Source organism: Rhincodon typus, chromosome 7, assembly GCF_021869965.1.
Source record: "Rhincodon typus isolate 14 chromosome 7, sRhiTyp1.1, whole genome shotgun sequence".
Classification (NCBI taxonomy): domain Eukaryota; kingdom Metazoa; phylum Chordata; class Chondrichthyes; order Orectolobiformes; family Rhincodontidae; genus Rhincodon; species Rhincodon typus.
This window is the reverse complement of record NC_063338.1, coordinates 61,908,671-61,927,923: the sequence shown is the minus strand read 5'-3', so window position 1 is coordinate 61,927,923 and position 19,253 is coordinate 61,908,671. Positions and strand designations below refer to the sequence as shown.

Sequence of the window (19,253 nt, the reverse complement as noted above, 5' to 3'; positions counted from 1 at the left end):
CCATGCTAGGTAACATCATCAGTGTGGCCTCCGATGAAATGATGTTGTTCTGCTCTGCTTGGTATTTATATGATCCAGTCTGTTAAGTTGGGTTGTGTCATTTCCAGTTCTGTTCTGCATGGGTTTGTATATGGGGTCTAATTCCACTGGTTTGTTAATTACATTCAGGGTTGAAAATCAGGCCTCTAGGAATTCCCATGCGTGTCTGTGGTTGGCTTGAGCTAGGATGGTCATGTTGTCCCAGTTAAATTGATGGTCTTGGTTGTCCGAGTGCACTGAGATGAGGGAAAGTTCGTTGTGTCATTTTTCTGCTAGCTGGTATCTGTGTATCGCGATGGCTAGTTTCCTTCCGGTCTGGCCAATGCAATGTTTGTTGCAATCATTGCAAAGTATTTTGTAAACTAAGTTGGCCCTGCACGTCATGGGTATGGGGTCTTTGGTCCTTATGAGTGTTTGCCATAGTATGGCTGTGGGTTTGTGTGTTACCATGATTCCTAGTGGTCACAGGAGTCTCGTTGTCAGTTCTGATACGTTCTTGATTTGGGGTAGTGCGGCTAGTGCACTGGGGAGTACTGTGTCCTCTAGGCGTTGTCTACCTCATTGGCACCTGTGGATGAAGTTGTCGGGATATCCATTGTTAACAAAGACCTTGTGTAGGTGCTCTTCCTCCTTCCTGCGTATTTCTGGCCCATTTGAATAGTGTCCTAACACAGCTTTGTTTGTGGACTTTGGGGTAATTGCTGAGGAAATTGAGGATTTGGTCAGTGTGGACTGCCTTCCTATATACTGTTTGTTTGGAACTCTCCGTTGGTCACTCATTCTACCCTGAAATATAGAAACGGAAGTTGATTGTTGTCTTCCTCTTTTCTCGTAAATTTGATCCCAGTGAAAACGTTGTTGATGACATGGTTATGTCTCTTGTAACTTGGTGTGTTTAATGATGACAAACGTGTCATCCCATGGATCGGATCCACAGTTTTGACTGTATGACGGGGAGTGTAGTGTGTTCCAGTCTTTGCATGACTGCCTCTGCAATAAGCCCTGAGATGGGTGACCCTATAGGTATGTCATTGATTTGTTTGTATATTTGGCCGTTAAAGATGAAGTGTGTGGTGAGGCATAGGTCCAGCAGTCTGAGTATGTTGTCTTTGCTGATGGAACTGTTTGGAGGTGGGGTTTCTGCTGCATCCAGTAATGTGGCAAGTGTTTGTTTGGCTCGTGGTATGGCAATGGACGTGAATAGTGCTGTGACGCCAAAAGATACCATAATCTCATCGTCATTGATTTTAATGTTCTTGAGGTTATTAAGGAATTCCTGGGTTGAGTAGATGACACGTTTGTCATCGTTTCTGTCTAACTAGAAATTATGGGCAGAATTAAGAGTCATATTAGATGCAAATGTTAATTCTGTTTCTCTTTTCACAGATACTGCCAGACCGTTAAGTTTCTCAAGATTCTCTGCATGCATTTCAGATTTCCAGCAACAGCAGTATCCTGCTTTTAACCTGCTGGTGTGCGACCAACAGTCATGAAGGACTTGTTATCTTAATCGGTCACTCACCAAACTCTGTTTCAAAAATCAGGGAGGGTTCAAAGAAAGGCACACCCACCCTTATTTACAAACCCAGACAGTGATCATCGTGGCGACTCCCATCCAACCATAATCACCAATCTGGAGATACATACTTCTGCCCAGATAACTCCCTAATTATTTGGTAATTGTATAGGTCTCTAGAGGGAAGCAGCACAGGGTTCAAGGCAGTTTTCTGAGCCGTGGACAAGGTACCGATTGCACCTATTAAATTCTGTCCTAAAATTCAGGATTCTATTAAGAGTGGATGAGATTTGAAGAGCTTGAGAACGACCAATCTCATGCCCATTTTCAAAAATATACACAGAGACAGATAATTATGGGTCAGGTAGATTAACATATATGATAGAGAAAATTTTGGCATCTTTATAGGTAAAATTAATATCTAGATGAAGCAAAAATAATTAGAAGCATGCAATGTAGATTTCAGAAACAAAATCATGCTCAACAAATCCCGTGAGAATCTTTGACATTATAGGCATAATGCAACAAGAAAATACAATGAATATTGCCTGTATGAATTTTCAAATGACCTTCAAAAACACCCAAACAGGAACTATAGGAAGACTGATGGGAATTAAATTAGGGAATATATGGACATAAGATTTAGGAGAAGAATTTGATCATGGCTGATTTGTTTTCCAACCACATTCTACTGATTTCTCCCTGTAACCTTTGATCTCTTCACTAATCAAGAACGTAGCTATCTCTGTCTTAAAGACATTTGATGACTTGACCTCCACTGCCTTCTGCTGCAATGAGTTCTGAAGAAGAAATTCCTCATCTCAGTTCTAAAAGGTCATCTCTTCACTCTGAAGCTGTGCCCTTGGGTCCTAATCTCTCATACAAGTGGAAACTGCTTCTCCATGTCCACCCTATCCATGTCTTTCACTATTCGGTAAGTTTGAATGAGATAGCCCCTCATCTTTTTAAACTCCACTGACTGCAGACTCAGCTTCCTCAACCATTCCTCATGTGACAAGCCACCTATTCTGTGGGATCATTCTTGCAAACCTCCTTGGATCCCCTTCAATACCAACACATCCTTCCCGAGAAATGGGGCCCAAAACTCCTTGCAATATTCCAAATGCAGTCTGACCAGAGACTCATACAGTCTGAGCAGTACATTTCTGCTCTAGTATTCATTTCAAGAGGGCTAGAATACAAATGTCACGTTTGCCTTCCAAACTGCCAACTAAACTTGCATGTTAAGCTCAAACAAATCTTGAACGAGAACTCTTAAGTCCCTTTGTGCTTCAGATTTCCAAAGTCTTTCCCCATTTAGAAAATAGTCTATGCCTCTATTCTTCCGACTAAAGTGCACAACCTCTCATTTTCCAACAATGTATTCCATCTGCCATTTCTTTGCCCACTCTCCTAGCCTGTCCAAGTCTTTATGGAACCTCCCCGCTTCCTCAATCCTACTGTCCCTCCAGCTATCTTTGTGTCTTTTGCAAACTTGGCAACTTTGTCTTCAGTTCCTTTCGCCAGATTGTTGGCAATTTAATCAAAAAGTTTTATAGGAGAAGGAAACATCGGAGTTATGGGCAGTCTACCACGATGATTAAAATGAGCAGTAGTGTCCCAAAGAAGTTGTTTGAGTACAGGTAGATAGGAAGTGATGTGATTTTGATACACACGTAAAGAAAGTAGGATACAAATTTGCGGATGCTATTGAATTAGGCTTAAATGAGGCTTAAATAAACAAGCTTAGAGTTTACAAAAATGAGGGTAAATCTAATTGAGGCATCTACAAAACTAAAGGGGATTGACAAAGTAGACTGAGAGCAATATTTCCCCTTGTGTGGCAATCCAAAACAAGAGGTCAGTTTTAGGGTAAGGAGCAGTAGATTTAAAATAAACATGAGGAGGAATTACTTCTCTCAAAATGTTGTGAATCAGTGGAATTCACTACCCAAGAGTGTGGTGGACACTGAACATGTTTAAGGAGAAGATAGGCTGATGGGTTAAAGGGTTATGAGCAGCAAGCAAGAAAGTGGATTTGGGTCAACAGGCTAAGGAGTGGCAGCTGGAGTTTAATTTGGATAAACATGAAGTATTGCATTTTGGTTATACAAACAAGGACAGGATTCATACAATTACTGGCAGGGCCCTGGGTAGTCTTGTAGAACAGGAACCGAGGGGTTCAGGTACATAATTCTTCAAACTTTGCGTCACAAGTAGACAGGATGATTAAGAAGGCGTTTAGCATGCTTGTCTTCATTGCTCAGACCTTTGAGTATGGGCATTAAGATGTCATGTTGAGGTTGTACAGCATGTTGATGAGACCTCTTCTGGAGTACGGTGTGCAGTTCTAGTTGCCCTGTTAAAGGAAGGTATTGTTAAACTAGACAGGGTTCAGTAGAGATTTGGCAGGATGTTTCCGGGAATGGAGGGTTTGAGATATAAAAATAAACTGGAATAGACTAAAAAGGCTTGGACTTTTTCCACTGGATCATAGGAGGCTGAGGGGCGACTTTATTGAAGTTTATAAAATGAGGGGCATAGATAAGGTGAATAGCACCCTAGGCTGGGGGAGTTGAAAACTAGGGGGCATATTTTTAAGGTGAGAGGAGAGGGATTTAAAAAGGACTTGAGGGGCAACCTTTTTGCACAGACAATAGTTAGTGTGTGGAATGAAGTGCTAGAGGAAGTGGTTGATGCAGGTACAATGTTTAAAGGACATTTGGATAAGTTCATGAATAGGAAAGGTTTGGAGGGATATGGGCCAAACACAAGCAGGTGAGACTAGTTTAGTTTGGGAAAATGATTGGCGTGGACTACATTGTATGATTCTATGTGATCTGCCATACTTATATTAAATGGTGAGACAGGTTTGAGGGGCTGAATTATCTATTCCTATGCCTACTCTCCATCTTCTAACGAGGGTGCACAATAAATAATCTTGAGGATTCACATACAATTGCTAGGCGGACAACGATAAGATGACAGAATGGCGAAAATTGTGGCAGATAGAATCCAATGACAAACTGTGCAGGAATTTGTTTTCATTTAAAATACTGAAGTAATATCTTAAATGGATGAAGAATGGATTCGTAGAATTACAGAGAAATTTGGAAGCACAGGCTTAAAGGATAAGCAACTCATCAATTAGATAAAGCCATGAAATACAAACTGAATACTGGATAATATGGCAAGAGGTCTAGAATAAAAATGTTAAGATGCAATAGTGGTTCCATATAAAATCATAACAGAATCAGTTTTAATAGCTTTATTTTTATTATTCCTTCTCTGCACCATTTTATTATTTATTCATGAATATAGGATTCACTGACTATGCCAATATTTATTGTCCATCCCCAACTGCCCTGGAGGAAGGTGGTGGTGAGCCGCCATTGTTTGTAATTTTAAGTTTCGCTAAATGGAAAGAAAGTTGAAGCAAAGGGATGTACTGTAAATTCATCAGGATGATGACGGACATAAAAAAATACAAATATTAATTAAAATTGGGACTGGTTTCAATGAACAGAGAAAACGAATGAGTTGATTTGGTAGTAATGTTTAAAATAATGACGGGATAGGCATAGAATAGGAGTAGATTCTATTGCTTGAGGGATCAGAGTAGCAGATTTACAAAAAAACATTCAATTCAATAAAGTTATCTATGAAGGGTTGGTAGGCTGTGGAATAGCTACTGGAATTTGTTATCAAAGCAGAATTAAAAACAGCAAGCACATAACTTTGTACAATTCTTGTATGATTGACAAACTCTTGACACAAATTGTTTGGGCGAAACAGTTCATTGTCTTGTCATTTTGTAGTAATGAATCTAGCCGACAGCAAGGCTCCCATAAACATTTTGAGCTTGCATAGACTTCATCAATGGTCATATTTACTAGAGACAATTAAAAAAAGAAAATTCAAACACATTGTAAATATTTAGTTTTCCTACAATTCTGTTTCAATTCATTGCTTTCATCCCAATTAAGTAATTTTCTGCATGGTGTTCAAACGCCAGAAAATAGAGAACCTCTCCACTCAAAGACAATATTAAAGTTTTGATTTTCCCTTGGTAATTCATGGTAAACTGACCCTATTTTAGGCAGCCCATTCAACAAAATGGAAATTGATCTTTTTCCTTTCATTCCCCCTACCCTGCTTCCAAAAATTATCTAAGGGAGCTGCGGAAAATTTTCCCAATCATTCACTCTCTTCCTCACTTTCCCATTCCACTCCACCATCTGCTCTCCTCTTGGTATTAACTACTTTGCTTCTCGTCCACCTTCCTCACCCCTTTCTCCTCTCCCAATTCTCTTTATCATTCTTCAAGCAATCTCTATCCACACTACCACACTCTTTGCCTGTCCTCATTCTTATCTTTTCCCTGGACCCAGCCCCTCCAGGTTCTCTCCCTATCCATCTCCTTGGTCAACTTCTAAACAAAAAACGAAGAACTGCAGATCCTGCAAATCTGAAATAAGAACTAAGTTGTTGGAAAAACTCTGCAGGTCTGGCAGCATTGTTGCAAGGAAGCAGAGTCAGTGTTTCGGGTCCAGTGACTTTTCTTCAGAATTATACAATTCTGAAGAAGGGACACTGAACCTGAAACGTCCAGTTTTCTCTTTTATTCATTCATTCAACGAGGGTGTCGCTGGCTAGGCCAGCATTTATTGCCCATCCCCGACAGCAGTTAAGTGTCAACTACATGGCTGTGTCTGGAGTCACATGTAATCTAAATCAGTTAAGGATAGTAATTTCCTTCCATAAAGGATATTAGTGAACCAAATGGGTTTTCCCACAATCGACGATGGGTTCTTGGTCATTGTGAAATATTTAATTCTAAATTGTGATTGAATTCAAATTGAATCCTGGTCTCCAGAACATTGCCTGGGTCTGTGGATTAACAGTTCAGTGATAATACCACTAGGCCATCACCTCCCCTGTTGAGGTCTGCTGAGTTTCTCCAGTAACTTCTGTTTTTATCCTTGGTCAAATCTCTTCCACCTCACCTGTTTTGGGAATTCATTTTCTGAACAAATTAAGGTTTCTTTAGTTGTTCTTTCAGTAAACAACTGGCTATTTGTGTATTGAAGTGAGAAGTGAGGGATATCATTTTAAAGGTAATACAGGCAACCTTCCTCATCTCCTGCTTATCATTCTCAGCTCCTGCACAGCGTCTGGACAGCACATTAATCTCAGTGCCTGTCCGTGAACTGCTTTCCCTGGGCATAAGATTGCTCCAATATTTTTCAGCACTCTTCCAGCAGACCTCTTGCTGTCCTCTAACCTCTTCCTTTGTGTTAGTTTCTTCATCTACTGGCCTCAAACTGTATTGTACCTTAACTCCCATAAGAGGCTTAAAATCCTACTTTAGGTTCTTCCTCTAAACTTTGCTTGCCTCTGCAAAATGTCACTGTGCTCCACCTTCTTGCTTCAGTTACCTTACTCCTCCTACCAGTGCTTTTATTCTACCAAACCTCTTCTAACTCTGAGTATTATCTCAGTTCTAATCCAATTATTCTGGCACCCAACTTCATTTGACTGTGCAGAATGACTCTCTATGTTCAACATCACTGGATATCAAATAGGGTGAAAATACTCTCCAAATGCAAAACTTAACTCTTGCAAGCTAAGACCAATGTGATGTCTAAAAAAAATTAAGCTGACTTCACTAGTACATATAAAGTCCACAACTGCAGGGGTTTTACCTGTAAATGTTCTTCTGGAACTACTACTGGGCCGCATCTTGTAATGTCAGCACAGGCGCCTTGACAATACATGTGTGGGTCATCCTTCTTTCTTAAATACTGATTGGTTGCACATGGCCTTGCAGAAAACATTAACAGTTTAGCTTAGAAAGGTTAATAATAAATGTTAAATACTAATTACATGCTTACATGCAGAGTAATGGAATCTATATATTAGCAATTATTTATTCCATCAATATATAATTTTTATTTAGTATTTCTGCATGATAGATGGTCAGTGAACAGTTATTACTATAATTAGTTGAGCTGTTTCAAAAAAAACAGCAGTTAAAAACTTAAACACATTAATCTTAGATTAGTCTATGTCACAAAAATGTGAACAGAATACACTTTGGATTGAGATGCATTTGTACTCATAATGGTGAGCATGTCAGTGCTGGTGAACAGAACACTGTCTACTTTGGATATTTCGATTTAACATCAAGCACTCACAGGTCAGGTACAGCACAGTTAATTGCAGAATAAGTCTCTTTTCCAGCATCCTAACAACGTGTCTTGGCCCCTCTTCAACAGAGTTTCAATACATTTCCATTTATGATAGCTGCTAACCTAAGAATGTCAATTCAGCATGGTGTGACTATTAACAGTTTGAATGGAAGCATCCAAACTCATTTCATTTGAGATTTTTCCAGCCAGTAAGTACAGGCTTCTCATCTGTTAGTGTGGCTTGGATGTGAACTTGGTTTCCATAAGTGAAAAACTACCGTTTACTGCATTTTATCCGGCAATCTAGTTAATGAGTAATTTTCCAGATGGCAGACTAGTGGTGTACTGCAAGGATCAGTGCTTGCTATTCACTATAAATTACTTTGATGACAGAACCAAACTGTAAATGATTTGGATGTAGGAGTGGAAGGGTGGATTAGTAAGTTCGCGGACAATACGAAGGTGGGTCGAGTTGTGGCTAGGATGGAGGGCTGTTCTAGGTTACAAAGGGACATTGACAGAATGCAGAGCTGGGCTCAGAAGTGGCAGATGGAGTTTAACCCTAAAAAGTGTGAGGTGATTCATTTTGGAAGGACAAACTTGAAAGCAGAATACGGGGTTAACGGAAAGATTCTTGGCCGTGTGGAGGAGCAGAGGGATCTTGGGGTTTATGTCTGCAGTTCCCTGAAAGCTGCCACCCAGATGGATAGAGTTGTTAAGAAGGTGTATGGTGTGTTAGCTTTCATTGAGGATTGAGTTCAAGAGCCGTGAAGTTATGCTCCAGCTATACAAAAGCCTGGTTCGGCCACATCTGGAGTATTGTGTCCAGTTCTGGTCGCCTCATTACAGGAAAGATGTGGAAGCATTGGAAAAGGTGCAGAGGAGATTTACCAGGATGTTGTCTGGAATGGAGGGAAGGTCTTACGAGGAAAGGTTGAGACAGCTAGGGTTTTTCTCTTTAGAATGACGAAGGATGAGAGGTGACTTGATAGAGGTGTACAACATGATCAGAGGTATAGATAGAGTGGACAGCCAGAGACTTTTTCTTAGGGTGGAGGTAGCTATTACGAGGGGGCATAGTTTTAAAGTGAGTGGAGGTAGATATAGGGGAGACGTCAGAGGTAGGTTCTTTACTCAGAGAGTGGTAGGGGCGTGGAATGCATTGCTGGAGAGGATAGTAGAGTCAGCCTCATTAAGTGCATTTAAGTGGCTATTAGATAGGCATATGGATGACAGTATAAGGTGGGGGTGGAGGTTAGATAGACCTTAGGTTTAGGGTAAAAGTTCGGCACAATATCATGGGCCGAAGGGCCTGCACTGTGCTGTACTGTTCTACGTTCTATGTTCTAATATTCCCAAATTTGCTAATGACACAAAACTAGGTGGGACTGAGAGTTGTGAGGAGGATTCAAAGAAACTTCAGGGAAATCGAGGTAAGTTCAGTGTGTGGACAAACACATAAAACAAACAGTCGAATGCTGATAAATGTGAAGTTATACACTTTATTGTGAAAAACCAAAAGAAAGATTATTAAATTGAGATTATATTGGGAAATATGGATATACAAAGGAATCTGGCTATCTTTCTGAACCAGTTAATGAAAGTAAATAGACAGTTGCAACAAACAATTAGGAATGCCATCATCACAAGAGGAGTTTAGAAATAGGAATGTCTTAATGCAATTATAGAAGGTCTTGGTGAGACCACAACCAGAAAACTGTGTGCAGTTTTGGGCTTCGTACCTATGACAGGATATCCTTGCCACAGGAATGCAGCAAAGGTTCAGCAGGCTGATATCAGGGATGGCAGGACTGTCAAATGAGAAAATATTGGTTTGACCATGTCTATATTTCCTAGAATTGAAAAGAATGAGAGAGGATCTGATTTTAAACATATAAAGTTGTAACAAGAGAAGATGTTTCCCCTGGCTGAGAAGTCTAGAACCAGGGATCACAGGCTCAGGATACAGGGTAGACTATTTAGGGCTGAGATAAAGGAATACTTCTTCAGTCGCAACTTCATGACCACAGAAGGATGTGGAGGCCAAGTCACTGTGTATATTCAAGAACAAAATTGATAAAGTTTTGGATATTAAAAGGGTATTAAGGGATATGGAAAGAAAATGGGAATACGATATTGAGATGTAGGAATAGCTAAAATCATGTTGAATGTCAAAGAATGTTCAAAGGGCCAAATGGGCTATTCTGCTCCTAACTTCTTTGTTTTCAAAAATACGGATTCTTTTCCTAAGATCAAAAACTTTAAAATGGTAGATTTTAAAGACAACAGATTCTCACCATACCTGCTTAGCAGAATTGGGCCAACTACTTTACGAACTTGGAATGTTTCTTGTAAATATTTAATTGCTTTTGGGAACAGTTTATTCTAATATGGAAAAGAAACAGAGATAAATAGTCATTTGGCAGGATTGAACTGGAGAAGTGCTGAAACCAAAGACACATTTTGTTTAAATTTTCATCTGGTGCTCAGCAGGACGATTTGCAAGAGTACAATTCCAAGGGGAAAGGCAATATTTATATGGAATGAATGCGAGTATTGCTTGCTTGGCAATTGGACTCTGATTGGTAAAGGCATTGACAAGGATAATGCACAAATTAACAATCAAAAATAATCTTTATTTCCTGTTATTCCTAATATAGAAGTAAAATACTAGATCTCAGACTGCAAAAATCAGGTCAATATTGCAACATAAGTGAGTTTTTGTTTGGCAATAGGTCAGCACTGTACCTGATCATTATTCTGGAAAAAAAGTAAAGCTGAGCATCCTTATTACCTGTAATTCTTCAAACAAAATATTGGTTCTTTAATTTCACTTAGAAGCACTTTGAGAGCAATTACAAATATGAAAATAACACAACACATAAAAGCTTAAAAGCCTACATGCATGTTGTAAATAACGTCTATGTAACCACCGCTTATTAGTCTGGCAGAATTGTATGTAAAAGTTACCACCAGCAAAGATATCTTAACTCATAAACTATCAGGAACAAACTGGGGAATAATTACTCAGGCATTTTAGGATTATATCAAAATGCTTAGCAAACTGAATCATTTAAAGTCACTTTACAGATCCAACGTAGAAAATTATATTTTTTGTATATTTTTGTTGATCTAATAGTATTTATGAATAAATTTAAACTTGCTCATCATATCCAAAACTTAGTAAAATCTCATTATGTAGAATGATAGAACTATATTACTCTTCTTATTAAAAAAATTGAATGACAGAGCATAATAACTTTAGATATCAAAATGTACACATTTACAAATCACATTGAGCTCGGAAAGTGATCAGTTTGCAACAGGATGGAACACAAGGTGGCTGCTCCATCAGAAGTTGTAACCAGCAGTTTTTGTTTTATTTATGTATGCCAAGACAGGATATTTAATTATTAAATAATAAAAATATTCTATGAAGTAATTTAAGTGATTCAAAAAGTCAGTCAATTCCAGCATTAATTATATCTGTATAAATGGACAACAGTACAGGAAACAGAGCAAACATTTGGTTTTAAGAATTTAATAAACTTCCAAAAATACATGCCTCACAGAGGGAAAGACTGAATGGAATATAAGCTGAGATAAGATAAACATTCAAACTATGTCTTATATAAGCAAAGGTCAAGGTTGTGGTACAGAATAAAATATAAACAAGTTTTTAACTTTGCAGCATTTGAGAGTCAAGAACATTGTTGTCACAAAGGGTGTATGGATGGGGGCTGGTCACTCCAGGAATTAAAGTCATATAGATCCATAGAGTTGTACAGCATGGAAACAGACCTTTCAGTCTAACTGTTTCATGCCGACCAGGTATCCTAAATTAATCCAGTCTCATTTGGCCCATATTCCTCTAAACCCTTCCTATTCGTGTACCCATCCTGATCCCTTTTAAATGTTGTAATTGTACCAGCCTCCACCACTACCTCTGGCAGCTCATTCCATGCCACCACCACCCTCTGTGTGAAAACGTTGCCCCTTAGGTCCCTTTTATATCTTTCCATCTCATCTTAAACCTATGCCCTCTAGTTTGGATTCCCCTACCCTGTTCTGTCTCTGACATCAGGGAGTATTGTCAGAGGTAGTCAGAACCTGAGGACTAGGTTATATTAGCTGACATTGAAATAATACAAAGGGAAAATCAAATTAGTCATTATAATAGAGACTTCTATTATAGAACCAACTCACACACAAATCGTTAGGTTTTGTTGCCACACTAACAAACCTTTGTTGCAACAATAACAACAAAGGAATCTTCCAACATTACTAATAGTAATTTGACAGGTAACTACTATTAAAAGATGGATTTTCATCCTTAACATAATTCCCACAATAATTTCAGGGAATGTAAATTATGAAGGAAGTTCTTAATGTCAACATCACACTACATTTTCAAGTTTAGAAAAGTAGCATTTATACTACAGTTTGTGTCTTGGACAAATCTTTCAGAATACAGAATAAGTGGGGAAGTATAAAAATTATTGCTGGCAGAAGCAAAAGTAAAATGTCAGTTGAGGAGATGTAAAGGGACGTTTAAGGGTATGAAGAAAGTAAAAGTTAAAAAAATTTGCTAGCTAATTTCAAGTGTGGAAAACATTTGTTTGCAAAAAAGAGTAAGCAGTATTATGAAAAACTAGTTAGAAGGGGAATGGAGATGATAGGGTAATTTAAACAGAATCCTAATCTTTCTAGCTACATGGAGTCTTGCCCTGTCAGCTTTCCCTGTTTACTTGCTCATTACTCAACATTACGGAATATGTTTCACTCATAATACTCAAGACTGAGCTTGTGTACCATCATGGTCAAAAAAAAATACACTTCACCATATGAATATTTTCACAAAACTGGTACAAAATAATGTAACAAAGATGATAAAAATTGAAACAAATGAACAAAGCAACCACATAATAACAAAGTAAGATACGGACAGGGATCTGAGAACAGTGCTAGATTTTCTACCATGTAAAACAATTTTTTTAAATAAACTTATCTCAAAATTTGCAATCTTCTTGTTTCTTGTCACTCACCTGTGACAGATCCACATCCTTTTTCACAGTTATTGAACACATTGTGTTTGTCTCATATTATTTGCTTAAATTGTCTTCTGTAAGAAAATTGGGGGCCCTCATTTTTCTAATTTCCTTTTGCTAAGTTTGAAACTTTAAATAAATTTAGCTCAGACAACATCAAACCTGTCTCTCGTCGTGTCCAAACACAAACAATCTCTAACAAACAAGGGCAAAAGGCAAGTTACAGATAAATGTTATAATGAATACCAGGTCTCTTATGGCCAGAAAAATGTAAGCTGATCTAGGGCTTGGGTGGACAAGAAGGTGATTATTGTTCTAATGTTGAGTAATTGAATTGTAGTCATTTGCGGTGTTTAGGAAAACAGAATAGTCTGTTCTTCTGTACTGTAAGCTGAATCTGAGTTGGAGGCAGGCAAGGAAGCAAAAGTTATTGTGACACACTGAGTAGCTGTCCCATGTCCACTGGTTAACTGACAAAGAAACTGCCATGTCTTTGAAACAGGTCATTTCAACACAGATATGGGGGTAGTTTGTCCTCATCAACTGGCAGCACTCACCCTGCAGCTGTCTTCCTCAGATGCATAGTGGTTCAAAAGAGGAGTCCCCTAACACTTTGACTAGATAATTGGCTTCGGTCTTCACAAATTTAATAAAATTGATGCACTTTGTGGCAACTCCTTGCTTGGATACTGGTATCAGTGAATTATCTGGAATATACTTTACCTGTCTAATTAACCAATGCACCTCATCTAAAATGCTGCTTCTGCGTATGGATGGTCTATTGCCTATATTAGGCAACCGTGGTCCCAAATCCCAAAATCTTACACTTCTAATGAATTACCTTCACTGCACTGAAGTTCAATGGTATCAATCTTTAATGAAAACTGAAGTGTAAATGAACCATTAAAAACAGAATATTGCTTCAACGTGAACAATATTATCTCCTTTTATACTTGACATGTACGTACTCTATTAAATGGTTAAACAAAATTGAATCTTTATTCCAACATTTGTTTAGGTAAATTTTAATCTTAACCACTAAAATCTCTCAGGACTGAAAAAAGAGTTGTCTTGGTATATTGCCTATAGCACCAAACTCTCTAAAGCTAGTTTTACAAATACCATCAATGATTTTTAACCTTGAACAGGTTTGTAAAACAAATTATTTTTTATTTAATAATCTGGTTATTAATTTTTCATTAATTTTGTTTGATCAAATATTTGGCATTTTCCTGCATCTAGTTGATTTGATGTGCCATTCATTGTAGAGTCAAAACATTTCATCCAAATTTGCAAGTAGTAACCCTGAATAATATAATAACATGAAAACATCAACAACTGATTCACCCAGAAAAATAGGCCCAAAAATTCATCTCTGCAGCTTTGCTGAGACAGAACACTTAGCTATACCACATCTTAGTCAAGATTAGAGTATGCTAGGAACACACAGCACTCACTGGGGGAGACAAGAAGGTACTATTAACTTAACTGAGTTTTAGCAAAGAACCATAAAGACTTAAAACGTTAACGCTACATTTCTTTATGATATAAGGTTAAGTGTAATTGTTCTCACATTTGGTGTTATTTTCAATCTGAATGAGGCACATTTGGATTTCATTTTGCCTCTTACAAACAACAATGCCAAATAATGGATTTCCTGTACATTACAATTTACCATTGAAATATACTTTTCTAGTTATATATTGAAGAATGCATGAATTTTTTACATACCTTAACTAAATGGTTTTTGTCCACGGGTAAACTAGAATATAAGAAGTATAAAAAAAAAATCAATGTTAAAAGTTAAAGTCAGTAAAGTTTTTAGTAAATGGCTGTCAAGATGATAAATTATAATACTTACTATTCAATACTTAAATCATACACAATTTTTATTCTTAGATGCTGATCAATACTCCTCCTGGTAATTCGACTTGGTTCTAAGTATACTTGATAAATCACCTAAAATGGTAAAGATAGCATTGTTTAAAATATTACATATAAACTTTAACAGGTAGACATATCAGCTCTATACACGTAACTTCATATATGATAAATGTCCCTTTAATGGCTGATTAAATGGGCTCATGCCCTTCAGGGTATTCTATAAAAATGTAGAAACTGTTACTTTAACATAAAATATTTCAAATACATACAATCCATAGACGATTTTTTTCACCAACATATAACCAGTGGAAAGATGTTTCAAAACGAAGGACTATTTTCCTTAAATAAGGAGACACAGTAAGCTAGAAAGTGGGATACAAGCCCTGTACCAAGTCCCATTCATCCAATTCTAGAGTATTTCTTTCACTTATGGATTCTATCACTTTTCATTCATTAGATCAACAAAATACAATGTTACTGAAATTCTTGGTAACTGCCACGACATGCTAAAATTGCCCCAAAGAAAAAGAACAGACGCAAAAATTAGATTGAAAATTGGTTTGAAACATTTTACTTCTTCAAAACATTTACACTGAAATTTCTCAAACTTAAAAATTGAGATGGGATGGCATTTAGTGGGAAGCAACAATTTTGATATGGAGATGTAAGTGAGGCTGCAATTCATCCGTTCATGATGCTATGACCTCATAGGATATGCCCTGTGCCCTTTAATACAAACATTAGCAGAACTTGGGTTCTGTTAACCCAATGGAAGGATGACAAATAGCTGAAATAGGAATTGTGTGAAAATGTCAGGTAGTTTAAAAAAAAGGCCCATGTCATGTTTGCCTTCATTGGAAAGGGCACTGGTGTAAGAATAGGCAAGTTATGCTGCAGCTTTATAGAGCTCTAGTTAGGCGACACTTGGAATATTGCATACAGTTCTGCTCACCACACTATCAGAAGAATGTGGATACCTTGGAGACAGGATGTTGCCTGGTTTGTGGGATTTTAGCTATGAAGAGAGATTGGATAGACTGAGTTTGTTTTCACTGGAACACAGGAGGTTGTGGGACAACATGATAGAAGTTTAAGATTGTGAACAGCATGGATAGAGTGGAAAGCATGAGGCTTTTCCCCCCGGGGTGGGGAGGGAGGGTCAATTACTTGGGGGGACAGCCAGAAGTCACACAACACCAGGTTACAGTCCAACAGATTTATTTGAAATCACAAGCTTTTGGAGCGCTGCTCCTTCATCAGGTGAAGAGGAGGGAAGCACAGGCACAGAATTTATATGCAGAGACAATGGCAAGATAATTCCAGGTAATTAAGAGCGTCAAAAGATAAGTACAAATAGTGTGAGTGGAGTGTCGACAGGCTGAATAACAAGCCTTTGTAAGTGATCGAAAGTGTCAAATGGTATGAGTAAAGTTTCAACAGCTGAATAACAAGTGAAGGGATGACCAATGATCTGATTAATTGAGGCAGAGAGATAATTACAAAAGTCAAAAATAAGATGGTACTAGAGACAAACCAAATAGCTGGAAATAATATGACACGTATAAGAGTCACATGATGAGGGTCTAACCAAAGTAACAAGTAATTCAAAACAGTACAAACTAATTAAGGTAGATAGATAATAGCAAGTTATCAAGGTGATGGTGTCAAAACAGAGCAGTAAGGAAGATTTTATACAGAAGAGTATGATGGGATTACATGTAGCGCGACAAGAAACCAAGATTATGGTTGAGGCGGTCCTCATGGGTACAGAACTTGGCTATCAGTTTCAGCTTGGCGATTCTGCATTGTTGTGTATCTCAAAGGCCGCCTTGGAGTACGCTTACCCAAAATCCAAGGCTGAATGACCTTGACTGCTGAAGTGTTCCCTGACTGGGAGGAAACACTCCTGCTTGTCAATTGTGGCGCTGTGACCGTCTACGACAACCATCTGTTGTCGTAGCTTCTGCATGGTCTCACTGATATACCATGCCTCGAGGCATTAATTCCTATACCATATGAGGTAGACAACATTGGTTGAATCACGCGTATGTACCATGTACATGGTGAGTGGTGCTCCCACGTGATGGTAGTATCCATGCCAATGATCTGACATATCTTGCAGAGGTTGCCACGGCATAGTTGTGTGGTGTTGCGGTCGCTGTTCTCCTGAAGACTGGGTAGTTTGCTACAAACGATGGTCTGTTTGAGGTTAGGTGGCTATTTGAAGGCGAGAGGTAGAGGTGTAGGGATGGCCTTGGTGAGATGTTCACTGTCATTGATGACAGGTTTTAGGCTGCAAAGAACATGGCATAGTTTCTCCACTCCGGGGAAGTACCAGACAATGAAGGGTACTCTATCGGTCACGTCCCATGTCTGTCTTCTGAGGCGATCCCTGCGGTTTTTCGCTATGGCACGTCAGAACTGTCAATCAATGAAGTGAGCATCATCTCCTGTTCTTATGAGGGTGTCTTTCAGCATTTGTAGATGTCCACTGCGTTCCTCCTCATCTGAGCAGATCCTGTGTATATGCAGGGCTTCCTTGTAGGGGATGGCTTCTATAACATGTTTAGGGTGGAAGCTGGAGAAGCGCAGCATCGTGAAGTTGCCTGTAGGCTTGCAGTAGAGTGAAGTACTGTGGTGTCAGTTGTTGATGGAAATGTGAGTGTCCAAGAATGAGACTGATTGTGAAGATTCTGAAGAGTCCATTCTAAGTCTGATAGTGGGATGAAATTCATTGATATCATCGTGTAGTTGTGTGTGATTCCTCGCCATGAGTCCAAAAGAAGAAAATATCATCAATGTATGCGGTGTATAGTGTTGGTCAGAGGTCCCGTGCAGCAAAGAAGTCTTACTCAAACTTGTGGATGAAAATGTTGGGGTGTAAATTTGGTCCCCATGGTTATTCTGTGTGTGTGGATAAAGAGCTGGTTATCAAAGATGAAGACGTTGTGGTTGAAGATGAAGCTGAAGAGTTGTAGGATGGCATCTGGAAATTGGCAGTTGTTGGTTTGAGTACTGTGGCTGTCATGGGGGAATCCTGGTTTAGAGTGCCGAAACATCCATTGTGACAAGGAATGTTCCTGGTTTGACTAGTCCGTGGGTGCCGAGTTTCTGTAAGAAGTCTGTAGTGTCACAACAGAAACTGGGGGTTCCTTGTACAATGGGTTTCATGATGCCCTCGACATAGCCAGAGAATTTCCCACACAGAGTCCCATTGAGACGTCCAGCTGTGTTGGCTTTGTGTATCTTTGGAAGGCAGTATAAGTCTCCTGTGTGGGATGTACGTAGCATGAGAACACATAGGATACTGTGGAGGTCTGGATCAAAAGTCCTGATCAGTCTATTCAGTTGACGGGTGTGTTCTTTGGTTGGATCAGCAAATAACTGTCTGCAGTGTTCCTGGTTGTTCAGTTGTCAGTATGCTTCTTTGCAGTAGTCCGTTTTGTTCTGTATGACGATGACTCCTCCTTTGTTTGCCGGTTTGATTACGATGTTGCGGTTGGCCCCGAGAGCCTTGGGTGACGCTCTGGGCTACGTTGCCAGCGCAACTGATGAATCTGACGTTGACGCATCGCCTGATGGCTTGATCATACATGTCAAGCTTAGGGCAATGGCATTCCAGAGGTGTCCAAATCAACTCTTTCTTCTTTGGTTGCTGCATTGCTGATTTCCCTGCAGACTGTTCCGGTTCGTTGGTCGTCTCATTGGGCTCGTTGCTGAAATCTTGGAGTTTGTGGAAGAATTCTCAGAGTCTCATTCGCCTGTTGAATTCCTCTGTTTCTGCTGCAAGACCAATGGGGTAGTGGGGTAGTGGGGCAGGGGACACAGGATCAAGGAGCGGGGAAGGTGAGGGGGTGTAGTTTGAAAAAGATGTGCAAGACAAGTTTTTCACATAAACGGTGGTGAGTGCCTGAAATGCAGGCCAGAGGTGGTGGTGGAACCAGTCACAAGAGCAACCAGACGAATACATGAATAAAAAGGGAATAGAGGGATACAAATCCTGTAAGTGAAGAAGGTGTTAGTATGGAAGGGCAGAGTATGTTGGTGCGGGGTTGGAGGGCCAAGGGGCCTGCTCCTGTGCTATACTCAGAGTGTGTGTGTGTGTGTGTGTGTGTGTGTGTGTGTGTGTGTGTGTGTGTGTGCGCGCGTGCGCGTGCCTGCCTGCTCCAGTCTTTCTCTCGCTCTCTGTGTCTCTGTTCCAGTCGCGCTCTCTCTCTGTGTCTCTGTTCCAGTCGCGCTCTCTCTCTCTGTGTCTCTGCTCCAGTCGCTCTCTCTCTCTCTGTGTCTCTGCTCCAGTCGCTCTCTCTCTCTCTGTCTCTCTTTGTCTGTGTCTCTGCTCCAGTCGCTCTCTCTCTCTCTGTGTCTCTCTTTGTCTTTGTCTGTGTCTCTGCTTCAGTCTCTCTCTGCGTGTCTCTACTCCAGTGTCTCTCTCTCTCTGTGTCTCTGCTCCAGTCGCTCTCTCTCTCTCTGCGTGTCTCTGCTCCAGTTTCTCTCTCTCTCTGCGTCTCTGCTCCAGTCTCTCTCTCTCTCTCTCTCTGTGTCTCTGCTCCAGTCTCTCTCTGTGTCTCTGCTCCA

General features: G+C 39.5%; 1 protein-coding gene across 3 annotated transcripts in view; it reads right to left on the bottom strand.

The window, feature by feature from the left end:
- Window positions 1–3,605: 3,605 nt before the first annotated feature.
- The window catches only part of LOC125483503 (leishmanolysin-like peptidase), a 16,614-nt gene continuing 966 nt past the window's right edge, over window positions 3,606–19,253 (bottom strand). Inside the window, exons 2-6 of one of the 3 annotated variants that reach the window (XM_048599061.1) lie at window positions 14,656–14,753; window positions 14,526–14,556; window positions 10,049–10,131; window positions 7,261–7,378; window positions 3,606–3,914 (exon numbers count right to left, since the gene is read on the bottom strand). In XM_048599061.1, coding sequence (XP_048455018.1) covers window positions 3,906–3,914; window positions 7,261–7,378; window positions 10,049–10,131; window positions 14,526–14,556; window positions 14,656–14,753 — 339 coding nt within the window. In that variant the 3' untranslated portion in view covers window positions 3,606–3,905. Of the gene's footprint in view, window positions 3,915–4,353; window positions 5,448–7,260; window positions 7,379–10,048; window positions 10,132–13,651; window positions 14,100–14,525; window positions 14,557–14,655; window positions 14,754–19,253 lie in introns of those variants that run through there. The other 2 variants (XM_048599062.1, XM_048599063.1) reach the window with 2 other exon arrangements.